Raw genomic sequence first — 12,556 nt, 5'->3', positions numbered from 1 at the left:
GGCCTTCGGCTGCCCCCCTGCTGGTGGGGTGAGGCAAGGCCCCCTGCCCCAGCAGTGCCCAGCACCGGAGGGGACTGAGGGGGGACCAGAAATGTACGTTGCCTTTCCCATATCACTCGTATGAGTGGGGCCGGGTGCTTGAGGGAAAGCAAAAGCAACCAAGCCTGCCAGAGCTAAGAAAGCTTGAGTCCCTGTCTTGGCTAAGTGACCCCGTTTTGGCTGAACCCCGTGCAATGTAACAGCAGATGGGAACCCTACAAAAAGTCCTTACTGCACTGGGAATTCTCCCCGCAGCCCTGCACCTGGCTGAGATAGCAGGCGTGGCAGGCCATAAAGTCACAGGATCACTAAGGTTGGAAAAGCCCTCCAAGATCATCTGGCCCAACCATCCCCTCCCACCAACAGCGCCCACTAAACCATGTCCCTAAGCACCACATCCAACCCTTAGGTCCATGGGTTTGCTTTCCTCCACCAAAAGCCAGCTAAACCCTTCGTGGTTTGCATGCCCAGCGGGTGGGCATGCAAAACGGAGGCTGTGAAGGTGGTGGGGTCCCGGCACTGCCAACTGCATGTGGCGAAGGTGTTCCCACCATAAAACCCTCCCAGGAATAGCTCGGGGGGGTTCTATCGGCGAAGCTCAGGCGGCAGCATTTGGGCTGAGAGCATCTTCGTGCAGCTCTCATGGTGCATATGGTCCCTATTTACTGGGCTTCTCTGCCGCTGGATCCCTTTCAGAATAGTTTTCTGCAATTACTTTGAGTTTCCTCAGCACAGATCGGGAGTGAAGCTTGTGCTCTGGGAGATGAACTGCAGAGCATTTGGCATAAAGGGAAGCTGTTAATTTGCCAGCAGCAGAGACAGAGGGAAAATGAAAATGAAGAGAGATAATTCATCTCCATCGCAGTGGGGTTTTGGAGACGAGTAGAGCTGGTTATTGCAGGCTCCGCACTGAGGGCAGCAGAGAAATGTGCGGCTGATGCAGCCCTGACCTGTGGGAATGTGGGGACAACCCAGGCAGAGGGGACACCGCGGGTCCCCCATCCCCGGCCTGTCCTCTGGGCATCTTCTCCCCTGCCACCAGGCTGCGTTATTTAGTTAGACTGCGTTATGCAGTATTTTATCCCCAGTGTGCACGGCAAAGGGTAAAGGTGGCGGTGATGTGAGTGCCTGGGGATACAGCCAGGGGCAGAGCCGGGATGCAATACCCACACCTGTGCCTGAGCTGTCCCTACGAGGCTGAGCTGCCCTTGCTCGTGCTCCAGGTGGGTCCACCTCTGCGCGTGGCCGTGGAGAGCACATCCCTGCCGCACGTGCACGCCGTGGCCCCTCGCCGCTTCTTCCTGCTGGAGCATGTCGGGAAAACGCCCTGCATCTGCGTTCCCAGCTCCCCGCCGCTCCCGCCCCACCTGCCTGTATTTATGGGACAGCTATTTCCTTCCAGAGAGCAGCAGCCAGCGTTGTGAAATGGCTAAAGGGGTTGGACGAACACCCGGCCTTTCCTTAGCCCAGGGAGATCTGGACTTTCCTGGGGTGAGCAGAGCAGGGAGAGGAGGTGCCGTGGGCTCTGGGATGGGGTTGGAGCACTTTCAGGATGCTGTTGTTTGCCCTGGTGCCACTTGAAACCTGGCCCGTGCTGTCACACGTGCCAATAACCAGTATTTTCCCAGTAAATGGAAGCCCCGTGTTGCTGCCCTGCAGTCCTGTGGATGAGGAGGTGGAAAGCTATTCCTGTAACGCGAGCTCTTTTTGGAAATTTTGGATGTTACCAACCACAGACAGCAGCCGCCAGAACCAGGGCGGTCAGATTTTCTCTCCAGGTACTTTTCTTGACCTAAAACAACTGTGTCCATGGGGCTCAGGGCCCCGCTGGCTTTGAGGGCGAGGGAGGCAGGCCGTGGGGTGCTCCCCCAGCCCCGGGGCCGCTGCAGCAGCCGGGAGCTCTGCGCCCCCGCACTGGCTCCGTGACCAGCACGAATCAAAGCAGACGCCTCTCTTTATAGACGGCGGAGGCTCCGCTTCGCTTCCTGCCTCTCTAATCTGAGGATCGGTGCGAGGCGAGGGGAGGGGAGGGGAGCTCCCGCGGGGTGCTCGCCCCTCGGCCCCGCCGCCCAGCGCTGACACCCTTTCCTGACACACATTGGTTTCCTGCGCACCGCTCTCACCCCGCCTCCTACCCCTGCGTTAATTTTTACAGTGAGGTTTGTTTGGGGGGTAAAAAGTAAAAATAAAGAGAAAGCAAGCAGGTTTTTCTTTAAGGTCACTCTGGCAGCTGGCAGCTCCCAGGGATGCCCAGGCACCACGGTGAGGGGCACTGCGGCTGGCGGGGACCCTTGGGAACATCGTGGGGCAAGGCAGGGTGTCTGCAGCCCCTCTGCATGCATCCCTGGGGGCTGATAACATCCTTGGCGCTGTTCTACCTCTTGCTTCGATTCAGCCGAGGCGGTGTCACCTCCCCAGCTGCGGTTGCCTCTGGTTTGACACCGAAGTGCCGCGGCCTGCAGGGCGACGGCCTGATTTGGGCCAGCAGCAGGTGCTCTGCTCCCCTGCAGGCCGAGCTGCTGGGGGGGGTTCAGAGGGTCCCGGGGCTGCCCCCCCTGTGTCAGCATTGCTATGGCACAGGGCGCTTCCTCCTGCGTGCCACGGGGACGCTTCCAAAAACCCCTTTCTGCCCCTCCAGGAAAGCGGGAAAAGTGCTCAATGGCCGCAGCCCTTCTTTAGAAAGTGGATTAGGGCTGGTGAATAGGGCCCGTCTCTCTAATGAAGTGCTGTTACCGCCAGGCTAATTGAGTAATGACATAATGCAGGCCCGCGGAGCTCTTTGTACGGGCCGTGACTCCGGGCCGCCGCGCACCACCACTTCCTCGCCGTGCCCTGTTGGGCCTCCGGCGCATTGTCGGCGGGCGAGGCTAATGTGCAACACCGTGGGCTTTATGGGGGCAACAGACAACGTGTCGCCAGCATAACCCTGCGTGGAAAATGCGGAGGTGGAGGGGAACCCGTATTAATTAGCTCGGGAGACGCCAATCTCTTCGCATGTGAAACGTGAGCCTTTTTATTGGGAAAAGTAAAACAGGCCTCACATTGCTCTCAGCGAGCCCAGTAAAACAGAAGGTGATCCATAAATATGTATGTTATGCCGGGTTTAAAATACTTTCTGATGATTTTCTAGGCAGATCTCCAATAAGTTACAGCACAGCATCGCTATTGTAAAGCCGCGGTCCCAGACTGGTAGAGCCTGCACTTATCCTTGCAGGAGGACGAGGGGTTTCTTGTGCGCGCTTTTCTCCCTCGTGCTGAGCTGTTAATTCTCGGATGGAGAAATTAGACATAACCTAACGGGGCTCGTTTTTAACCGGCCGCTGCTGCAGGGAGGATTTACAGACAGATCGCCCCTCACCTACACGCACAGGGCATGGAGCTGGTGCCCATGAAGACACAAGCACAGCCTGTGGCCAAGCCATGGTGATGCCACAGTGCAGACTGCCTGCGCTCACGAGGATAAATCAATTTTCTTCCAGTCCTTCAGCCTCGCTCCCCTTTTCCAGGTCTCTCTCGCTCCCTTTCTTCGCGTTTGCCCTGCTCGTTGTTTCCCCGGGAAGACCCGCACCTCCCCAGCCCCACGTTATCAGTTTATCATCCGATTAAAGATTAATTTGAGATTATTGCTCGTGTCAATAGCCCAGAGCCAGAAAAACAATAGCTACACCTGCAGCTTGTTTGTGAACCCGACTCCTTATGGCGAGCTGTTAATGGATGGAGGCTTTTACTGGGCCCGCGTGTTGACACGGGCTCGCTGAGCCCCAGCCTGGCCCTGCACCTGCTGCCCTTCCCGCAGCCCGGGGATGAACACACAAATCCCCCAAAGACCCCAGGAATCTACAGGTGTCTCGGCTGGGAAACCCATGGGCCGTGTTTGCTGTTGCTCGCCCCTTGTTCTGCCTCAGCTTCTTCTGCAAAACTCCTGTTGTTCCCTTCCCCAACTCAAAGCCAGTCTCCCAGCGATCGATTTTAACAGCGGGTCTTTCCCTGGCTCCTGCCCCGTCTCTGTTTATTCAGCATCGTGCACGTCCCTGAGTTGGGAACAGAAAGGGCTGAAAGGTGGTTTTGGTAACGGCATCCCCCGAGCCGATGAAGCCTGGCTTTTGCAGAGGTCACCGCAGCCCCCTGCCCTTCTTGTCCTGCCTGTCCCCTGCACGAGAGTGCCCCGGGTCGCTCCGGTTGCTCAGAGAGCCGGGAATATTTCAAACAGTGAAACAGTGGCATGGAAAGGCTGAAGCTCTGGTCAGCCCAGTATCTCCACTGGGTCTGCCCCAGCTCTCCGGACCTTGCTGCCCTCCCTTCCCCAACCCCTTAACTCAGCATCAGGTCAGAGTGGTGTGGGGGGGGTGGGAATAAAAATCCCATCCTCTCTGGGAAGAGAACGAACGTTGCGGTTTCCCCTTGAACCTTTGAATGGGCTCCAGCAGCCGGGGGGCCGTACGTGCTCGCTTAAAGGTCCTGCGGAGGCCCGTGGAAATGAAAAGGAGGAGTTCAAAGCTCGACGTCGGCAGCGTGCCGCCCCGCCGGGCGTGCGGAGCCAGCACAGCCCGCGCCCCGCGCCGCGCCCCGCCGGCAGGGCCCCCCCCGGTACCTGGGGGAGGCTGATTGAATCCCGGCTTTTATGAGCGCTGACACCGTAATCTGTTACAGATGGTCACACAAGGTGGCCACCAAATGGTTCCTCCCGCTACGAGCAGGCTTCTCCCTCCCCCGCCCCCCCCAGCTCCCCGCCACCAAAACTGCAGCGGATCTACCTGGATGAAACGCCCAGGCTCCGGGCAGCAGCTTTACGGGGTGTTTATTTCCTGTGGCATTAAAATAGAAGGGGAAATAACAGGGAAAAACTGCTGGGGCTTTGCCATGAACCCTCTGGCTTCGCCATGCGGCACCAGGCAGGGACCGAGGGCAAGGGACAAGGGGACAAGGGCAGGGGACCATGCCACAGCTGCTTCTGTGCCCCCTTGCAGCCAGGGCTGCTGCTCTGGGGATTTTCACATGAAAATGAAATGGGAAAACCACTGCAACTCATCGTAACACCAGCTCCTGGGTGCAATCCTTCACCAGCCCGATGGTATGCAGGTAGCAGAGCGCGGTTAGCCTGGTTTTGTGGGAAGGGCAGAGGGGACTTGTCCACGTCTGCAGGGGTTTGGGATGGAGCTGAGCGCATCCTCGTCATGGTCCCAGCCCTGTGCTCCCCACGCACCCCAACACACCTCAGTGCAGAGCTCAGAAACATCTCAGCAGTAGAAAAAGGAGCAGCTGGTCAGGAGAGGAGGGGCTCAGAGCCACGACCATCACCCTGTCGGTGCCGCAGCCCGTCCAGATCCGGGCACACCAGGGAGCCACTGGGGGTCCCCAGGGCGCGGGGGCCAGGCTGCCACCCGGGCAGGGCGAATGGAGCAGATGCAGCAGCAGCAGCACAAGTGCCAGTGGGCTGCTCCTTTGTGATTCAGAGCAGGCAGCATTTCTTTTTTCCCCATGTTTTAAGGCTGCATTTGTGTTTGAAAGCCAGCGGGATTTGTCAGTGGGAGCCTCGGCTGTCCTCCACCCATTTTGTACCTTCTCTCTGAAAGCTTTGCGGCCCAGCCAGCCTCTGGACAAAGCCAGGAGCACAACTGGGAACAGCAAAGCTTGCTAAAAGAGTTTTTTTCACAACTCTCATTGCCTGCCCGACAAATATTAATCGAACCCCATTGAAACGGAGCTGGCAGGATTCCCCGGGTCGGCGCCAGCGTGAGGAAGAGGCAGCAGCCTGAACAGGGAGCATCCGAGCAGGGCCACAGCATCCCATGAGGTGCTGCCCTGCCCAAATCCCTTCTCCGAGTCAGTGGCAGCAGTGAAGGAGGGGAAAGGAGGGTGGCACAGCCTGTGCACGTGGCTAGGTGCACGCTGCGGGTCCTCGATGCCCAAAAGCAGCAACCCAGGGCTGCTGCCTGCTGGGAGAGGCGCAAAGCCAACAGCGCTGTCATCCCAGCCCAGTGCCCGCGCCGCTTCCCCGGCAGGAAGGGCTCCGCAGGCTTTGCTCCCTGGTTATCAGCCCCCTGACCCTCCTTCCCAGCTCCCGCAGGTGGTCCTTGCTCAAAATTGGGCTTTTTTTTTTTTTTTTTTTTTTAACTGTTTAGCTGCTTTTGCGAAGCCAGGATTTTATGGATGGAAAGCTGAAAGTAATTAGTGCCCTTCCCCCGCTTCCTGTTGGGAAAAGGAAGAAAAAAGCACACACGAGAACAAAACCCAAAACTTCCTGTCCTGCTTAATAATAAAGTAATGAATCGAACGCGGCTGGGAAAGTCAGTTTATACCGGGAGAGCTCTTAATTAAAGAAGGGCCAAGCAGCAGCTCTGCTCCGTTTTACAGCCACACACATCTTCCTGCTCCCTAACAGCCCCTGGGAGATGCGGGGAGCCGGACGCGAGCGCCGGGGCCAGGTCTCCAGCGCGCAGAGCTGGGGGGACGAGAGCTGGGGGTGGCTCCTTTATCCTGCTGGAACACAACGCCCTGGGGATGGCACCGAGGAAGCGCAGGGCGAAAGGACAAACTTGCAGCCCTGCGGGGAGGCAGGAGGAAAGAGCGGCCGCGCTGCGCCACGTGCCCCAAATCCAGCCGTGGCTGGGCGGGTGCAAGGTTTGGGGCGGTGGCACAGCTTCGTTAAGTGAAAATCCCACAGACAGGCTCCTGGGGTGGCCTTGGAGCACCTGTCCCCACGGCTGCGGGCAGTGCAGGGGGACAGCCCCACGGTGCACGCCGACGGGCTCTGCGGTGACAACAGGATGCGCCACCTCCGCCGCCACACCGCCCACACCGGCTCACCGCGGCGCCTCGTGCCCTGCTCGTCCCCACGGCGGCGGCGTTGGCGAGCGCCAACGGACAGGAGGTACCCACCCGGCCACCCTTGCGCCGTCCCACGTGGAGCCTACGGGACGCATCACGGCCCCCCCTCGCCTCCCCCTCCGTCAGCCCGTGTCTCAGCACAGCTGCCCCCTTCCCCCAGCCCCGGCACATTTGGCAGGAACTGACTCAGCCTACCTTTTCCTTCCCCAGGAGGCAACCGCTCTGCAGACCCCGCCGTGCAAACAGCGTTGTGGTTCACCTGCAGCCGGCGGCAGGAGCGCGGTGTGGGAGCAGGAGGGCTGCCAGCACCCCGCTGGAGCTCAGCACCCCGCTCCCCAAAATGCGACCCCAGCCCGCGATGGAGATGGAGCAATCCCCCCTTGCACCCTGCTCAGCTCCAGCTGTGCGTCCACCCAAAACACCCACGAAAACCAGATTATAAATTAACCGTTTTATTGAATATCAATAAACTGTATATAATTATATAAAAAGTTTCATCAGTACAAAATCGTGGCACAAAAATATAAATACCAGTGTACCTTTGAAATGTAAACATCCTCTTTGTTATGATTCGGTGAAAACAAGGTCCAAAGAAAGATGCATTCAGGAGGCACCTGTCAATAACCATAAATAGCACTTTTGGCACACACCTGTCGATGGGCAGCCTTTGGACAGGCCACCATTGTATCAGCTGACAAGTGCCTGCTATTAGTCACAGTTCTCTTGAAAAGCAGTTGTTAAGAGTCATATTAACAGGTGCTTGAGTGCATAGCTGCTCTGTAAACAGGATTCTTGTTTGAAATGGCTACCAATGCCTTTTATGGACACCGTTAATCTTGTAGGCATTGCAAATTGTCATTGTGCTGGGGAGAAGCAGCTGCTTCACAACTAATGTGATACTGTATTATTGCATAGTTACACCTTCTATAGGCGGCATATATACAATCGGGGTGGGGGGGGGGGCTGCGTTAACGCTCCTTGTTCTTCATTACAAAAATATTGGGTCTTAAAAGTTACCGAGTGGTTATGGTAAAAAACAAACAAACAAACAAAAAAACAAACAAACAAAAAAACACAAAACCAACCCAACCCCCAAGGCTTCCCAGTCGCAATGCTCCACACCGGTGGCACGGCCAGGGCTCGGGGCTGGCCCTGCACGGTGCTGAGCGCCTGCAGCACTGGGCACCCAGCGCAGGGTCCGGCAGCGCCCGCACCGGGGGCTGCGGCTGCGCACGGCTTCGGGCTCTCGTTTGCCACCCAAGCACGAGTCCGGTCCCGTGCCCTCGGACGTCCAAGGTGGGAGAAGGATCAGGCCTTAGGATTGCACAGGAGGCACCAACGGAGGAGTGCGAGTCCCTTAGGGCCCGGCGGGGCTGCGCGCGGCCCGAGGCAGCGGGCAATGGCGACAGGAGGCAACTAACTCCTACAGACACTAGTTACAATATACGAGTTGTGTGTTAGCAGGGCGCCGGGGCCTCAGCGCGTCCCAGAGCAGCCCGTCTCCTCGTGCTTGTGCAGCAGTGACATACGGGAGAAAGTCCGGGAGCAGGTTTTGCACTGGTACTTCTTTACATCTGAATGGGTCTGCAGGTGGGCGCGCAGATTAGAGCGGTCAGCGAAGGCCCGGTTGCAGTGTGTACAGGAAAAGGGCTTTTCACCTGTGAGACAAAGAGAAACGTTCCCAATTAACCAGTGCATCAACACATGGAGAATATCAAAGACCAGGGCATTCATTAGCCAAAGTTTGCGAGGAGCAGCGTGAAAAGGAATGCAGGCTGTTATTATTCGCCCGAGAGCCAGCGCTGCCCGGCCTGCATTCACTCAGAGGAAAGCCTCGGACTTGGGAATTTCCTGCTCAGAGAAAAACCTCTGGTCGCAACCCCAGAAAAACGACGCCAGGAACATCTGCGAGCGGCGAGGCAGTTCGGCTTACAAATGCAGCCACATTGAGCTCCGGCCCTGAGCTAAGGGAGCCGTCTGCGGGGCGGCAGGGAAGCGGAGCTCTGTTAATTATATCATAGCGGCTGAAAGCCGCCGGCTCCAGGGTGAGTGCAGCTATTTCCTCCGCGCCCGCGCTCCCCCTTCTCCTTCCCGGCTCGCATTGAAAAGCCCGGCCAGGGTGAATTCCCCTCAAAGGCTCTTTTGGAGGAAACAAACGCGTATGCTCAATTTGGAAAGCACAATCGAGTCTTCCCGGCTTCCTTCAGCCGTCATCTTTAGTACGCTGAGAGGGTGTGAAATCAGTGCCAAGCGACAATTAAACTGTCCCGGTAGCACCACAAAGGATGCTCGGGAGATGCATTGTAGGCGCGGGGCGGGCTGCAGCTGCGGCCCCGCACAACAGGTGCAGGGGGCGGCCGCCAGCACCTGCCCCACGCACCTCGCACCCCGCAAACCTCCTGGTGCCCCGGGGAGCGCACGGAGCCCACGGTGGTGGGCTGGGTGTGCAGGCAGGGATGCTTCTGGCACGGTGGGGAGCACCCCAGTGGTGTGTCACAGCCCCGGTTCGTGAAATTCAGGGCGAGCACGTGCCGTCAGCTCAGGGCTGGCTGGCGCGGCACGGATTTACGGGCTGAGCCTTGACCCCACGCTCGGTTCCAGCCGGGAGGATATTTAAAGGACGTTTTAGAGATGTGCCGAGGGGGTTTGGGAAGCCCTTATCTTCCGAGATAACACCCCAACCGCTGATTCGCTTCGGGCTGCGGAGCGGGGAAGCCGGGGGCGATAAGGGAGGGAGGGAGAGGGGCGAGAGCCAGCATTACCGGTGTGCGTCCGGATGTGGCCCTGCAGCAGCCAGGGCCGGGAGAAGGCCTTGCCACACATCTTGCAGACGCAGGGCAGCGTGTGGCTCCGGATGTGCATCTTGAGAGCCCCCAGGCTCACGTACTCCTTCTCGCAGTACTTGCAGCTGAAGGATTTCCTGGTCTGGGCGTCGCAGTGCAATTGTTTGTGCTTGGAGAGCCCGGCGAAGGTGGAGTAGGCCTTGGCGCACTGGGCGCAGCGGAACCGCTCGGCGGCAGCGGGGGCCGAGGCTGGGCTGGGCGGCCCCGAGCTCTTGCCCTCGTCCTCCTCGCTGGAGAGCGCCGTCAGGTCCAGGGCCGGCGCCGCGCCGCCCGCTGCCTCCGCCTCGGTGCCCGGGCCGGCCGGGAAGAGGCTGGAGAGCAGCCCCGCGTCCCACACCAGCGGCGGGTAGTAGGCACCGGGGCCGAGCACCTCGGGCGGGGGGATGACGGACAGCGGGCACGTCTCGTACAGCAGCGGGGCGGCCAGCACTGTGGGGACAGGCAGCGCTCAGCGGGGTGCCCAGCCCCTGAGCGGGGCAAGGGGACCCCAACTCACCCCACGGGGGGCTCCGCACCCAGCAGAACGTGGTGCCTGAGCCGCGCTATGGGGCTGTGCAAACCCCCCTGGGGCAACGGGACCCAACCACATCCCACGGGCACCCCCACGCCCCAACCACCCCAAAGCCAAAGGAACCAGAGGGCCCCCAACCCACGCGGCGGGGCACACCAGCCCACCCTGGGGAACACGGACCCACCCCACGGGATCTCAGCACCCCATGGCAAGGGAGGTGGCAGAAGGGTCCCTGCCCATCCCACCCCACCCCACATCGCGGGGACCTCACCGCACCCACCCCATGGGGGGAGCCCCCGGGGTCCTGTCCCCGCTCCCCCACCCACCCCACAGAGAACTCCCCCGGGGCAAGAAGCACGGCAGACCCCAGAGCCCATCCCACCCGTGGCAATTAGCAAAGTAACCCCCCAGAGGCAGGCAAAAAGCCTCCCGGCCGCTCCCCCGCGGGGACAGGAGGCGCCCCCGCGCCGTGCTACAGCCCGAAGCCCTCGGGGGCGGCTCGGCTCGGCTCGGCACGCACCGGTCTGGCTCTCCAGCTCGCTGTAGTTGGGCTTCTTGCTGGCCGAGAAGTGCTTCTTCACCAGGAAGGAGCGCGGCATCTTGCAGCCCCCGGTACCGCCGCCCGCCGCGGGGCCGCCGCGCCCGTTAATATGGGATCGGGGCCGGGGGGCGGTGCGGGGCCGGGGAGGGCGGTGCGGGGCCGCCCCCGGCTCCCGGAGCCAATGGGGAGGGCGGGGAGGGAGCCCGGCAGGTGCCGGCCCCAGCCCCGGGGCCGGGCCGGGGGGAGCGGAGGGGCCGTGGGCGCCGGGACCGGGATTGGGGACCTGGGACGCGCCGCTGGTGCCCGCGGTGAGGGGGTTTTGGGGTCCTCCGTGCGAAGCCCAGCCCAGGATCCCTGGGGACGCTCCCCGGGGAAGGCGGGCATCAGACCTCCGCGTCCCGTCCTGTCCCTTCCCTGCTCTTCCCTTCTCTTCTTCCCTTCCCATCCTTTCCCTTCTGCCCTTCCCTTCCTATCCCTTCCCTTTTCTTCTTCCCATCCCTTCTTCCCTTCCCTTTTTCCCCTTTTCCCTTCCCATCCCTTCTTCCTTTCCCATTTTCCCTTCCCCTCCCTCCCCTTTCTCCCTCCCCTCCCCACTGCCCAGCCCCAGCTCTTCCCCCCCCCCGGGGCCCGGCACCTGCTGGGCGCTGTTTGGCCGCAACCCGCCCCAAATGCAGAAGTGGAAGCGAGGCTCTGCGGGGGGGGCACAGCTGCAGCACCCCCCGCCCCATTGCTTGGAGCCGCATCCCTCTCTCCTGTGCTGCATCCCTCCCTCCTCTGCTGCAGGACTGCCCTCGGCTTCCCGCGGGTGTTCGCCCCCGGGATTTGCCCCCGGAGGATCAAGAGGCGGGGGGCCGGGGCCGCAGCCCCCCCGTGGGTGCGGCGATGGGGCTGGGACCACTCCAAGACGCGGGGTTTTCTCTGTGGGAAAACCCTTCGTCCTGCAGGGTGGTGGATGGATGGTGGGAGCCCTCCCCCGAGCCCCCGTGGGGCAAAAAAAAAAAACAAAAAAAAAAAAAAGAAAAAAAGGAAAAAAAAAGACAAAAGTAAAAAAAAAAAAAAAAAACACCAAAACCAGACAAACAAACAAACAAAAACACTTCTACCGGAGGGAAAATCCGGATCCCGGAGAACGAGCGGCAGCCGCCCCTTGCGCCCCCCGGCCGAGGGGGAGCAGCCCCGGGAGCGGGGTCCCGGCGGCGCGCCCGGGGCTCCCCCTGCTGGCGGCGCGCCCCCGCCAGAGCCCCAGAGAAAAGTCCCCGGGGCACGAAGCTTCGGCAGACCGTCAGCCTTGCTGGGGCAGGGGGGAGCTGGCAAAGCAACGCCCGAGTTTGGAAGTCCTGACCGAGCGAGGCTAATCCTTCCCGTGCCGGTCTCACCGGTGACCACGTACCTCCGTCAAGTTTGCTGTGCCTTTGTCACACGGGCACCAGAACCCAGGCCCCGCCGTTAGTGCCCGACTACAGGCAGGGGCCTTCACAAGATGCTGTTCCCCAGGGTAAGGAGCCCAGAGGGATTTAGTGCTGGTATGCCAGATGAAGCGATGCTGGTCGTTAGGCAATTAATACCGGCATCAATTTATCAGCAGCTTAAGGCCGCTGTTTGGCCAGAGACAGATTCGTTAAAAACAAAAAAAAGCTCAAATGCATGCTCGTCTCCTCCCCTCTTGTCCCTCTCCCTACGTGCTAATTTCGCTGGCTCCCTGTGCCAGACGCTGGGCGTTTCACAGGCCAAGGCAGCCCGATTGCATTACCGCCAACAATGGGCCTTCCCCGGCCACAAGATCAGCTGCTGACG

At 60.2% G+C, this 12,556-nt stretch overlaps 1 protein-coding gene across 1 annotated transcript; it reads right to left on the bottom strand.

The window, feature by feature from the left end:
* Nucleotides 1-7,303: 7,303 nt before the first annotated feature.
* Nucleotides 7,304-10,868, bottom strand: SNAI1 (snail family transcriptional repressor 1). Its single transcript, XM_040575998.1, has 3 exons — nt 10,742-10,868; nt 9,630-10,139; nt 7,304-8,525 (listed from the first exon to the last, which is right to left on the bottom strand). Exons 1-3 carry the CDS (start codon nt 10,818-10,820, stop codon nt 8,344-8,346), a joined length of 771 nt encoding a protein of 256 aa, XP_040431932.1. The 5' UTR covers nt 10,821-10,868; the 3' UTR covers nt 7,304-8,343.
* Nucleotides 10,869-12,556: the final 1,688 nt, after the last annotated feature.

This window comes from Cygnus olor, chromosome 16 (assembly GCF_009769625.2).
Source record: "Cygnus olor isolate bCygOlo1 chromosome 16, bCygOlo1.pri.v2, whole genome shotgun sequence".
NCBI classification, from domain to species: Eukaryota; Metazoa; Chordata; class Aves; order Anseriformes; family Anatidae; genus Cygnus; species Cygnus olor.
This window is presented reverse-complemented; position numbering and strand designations above follow the sequence as displayed.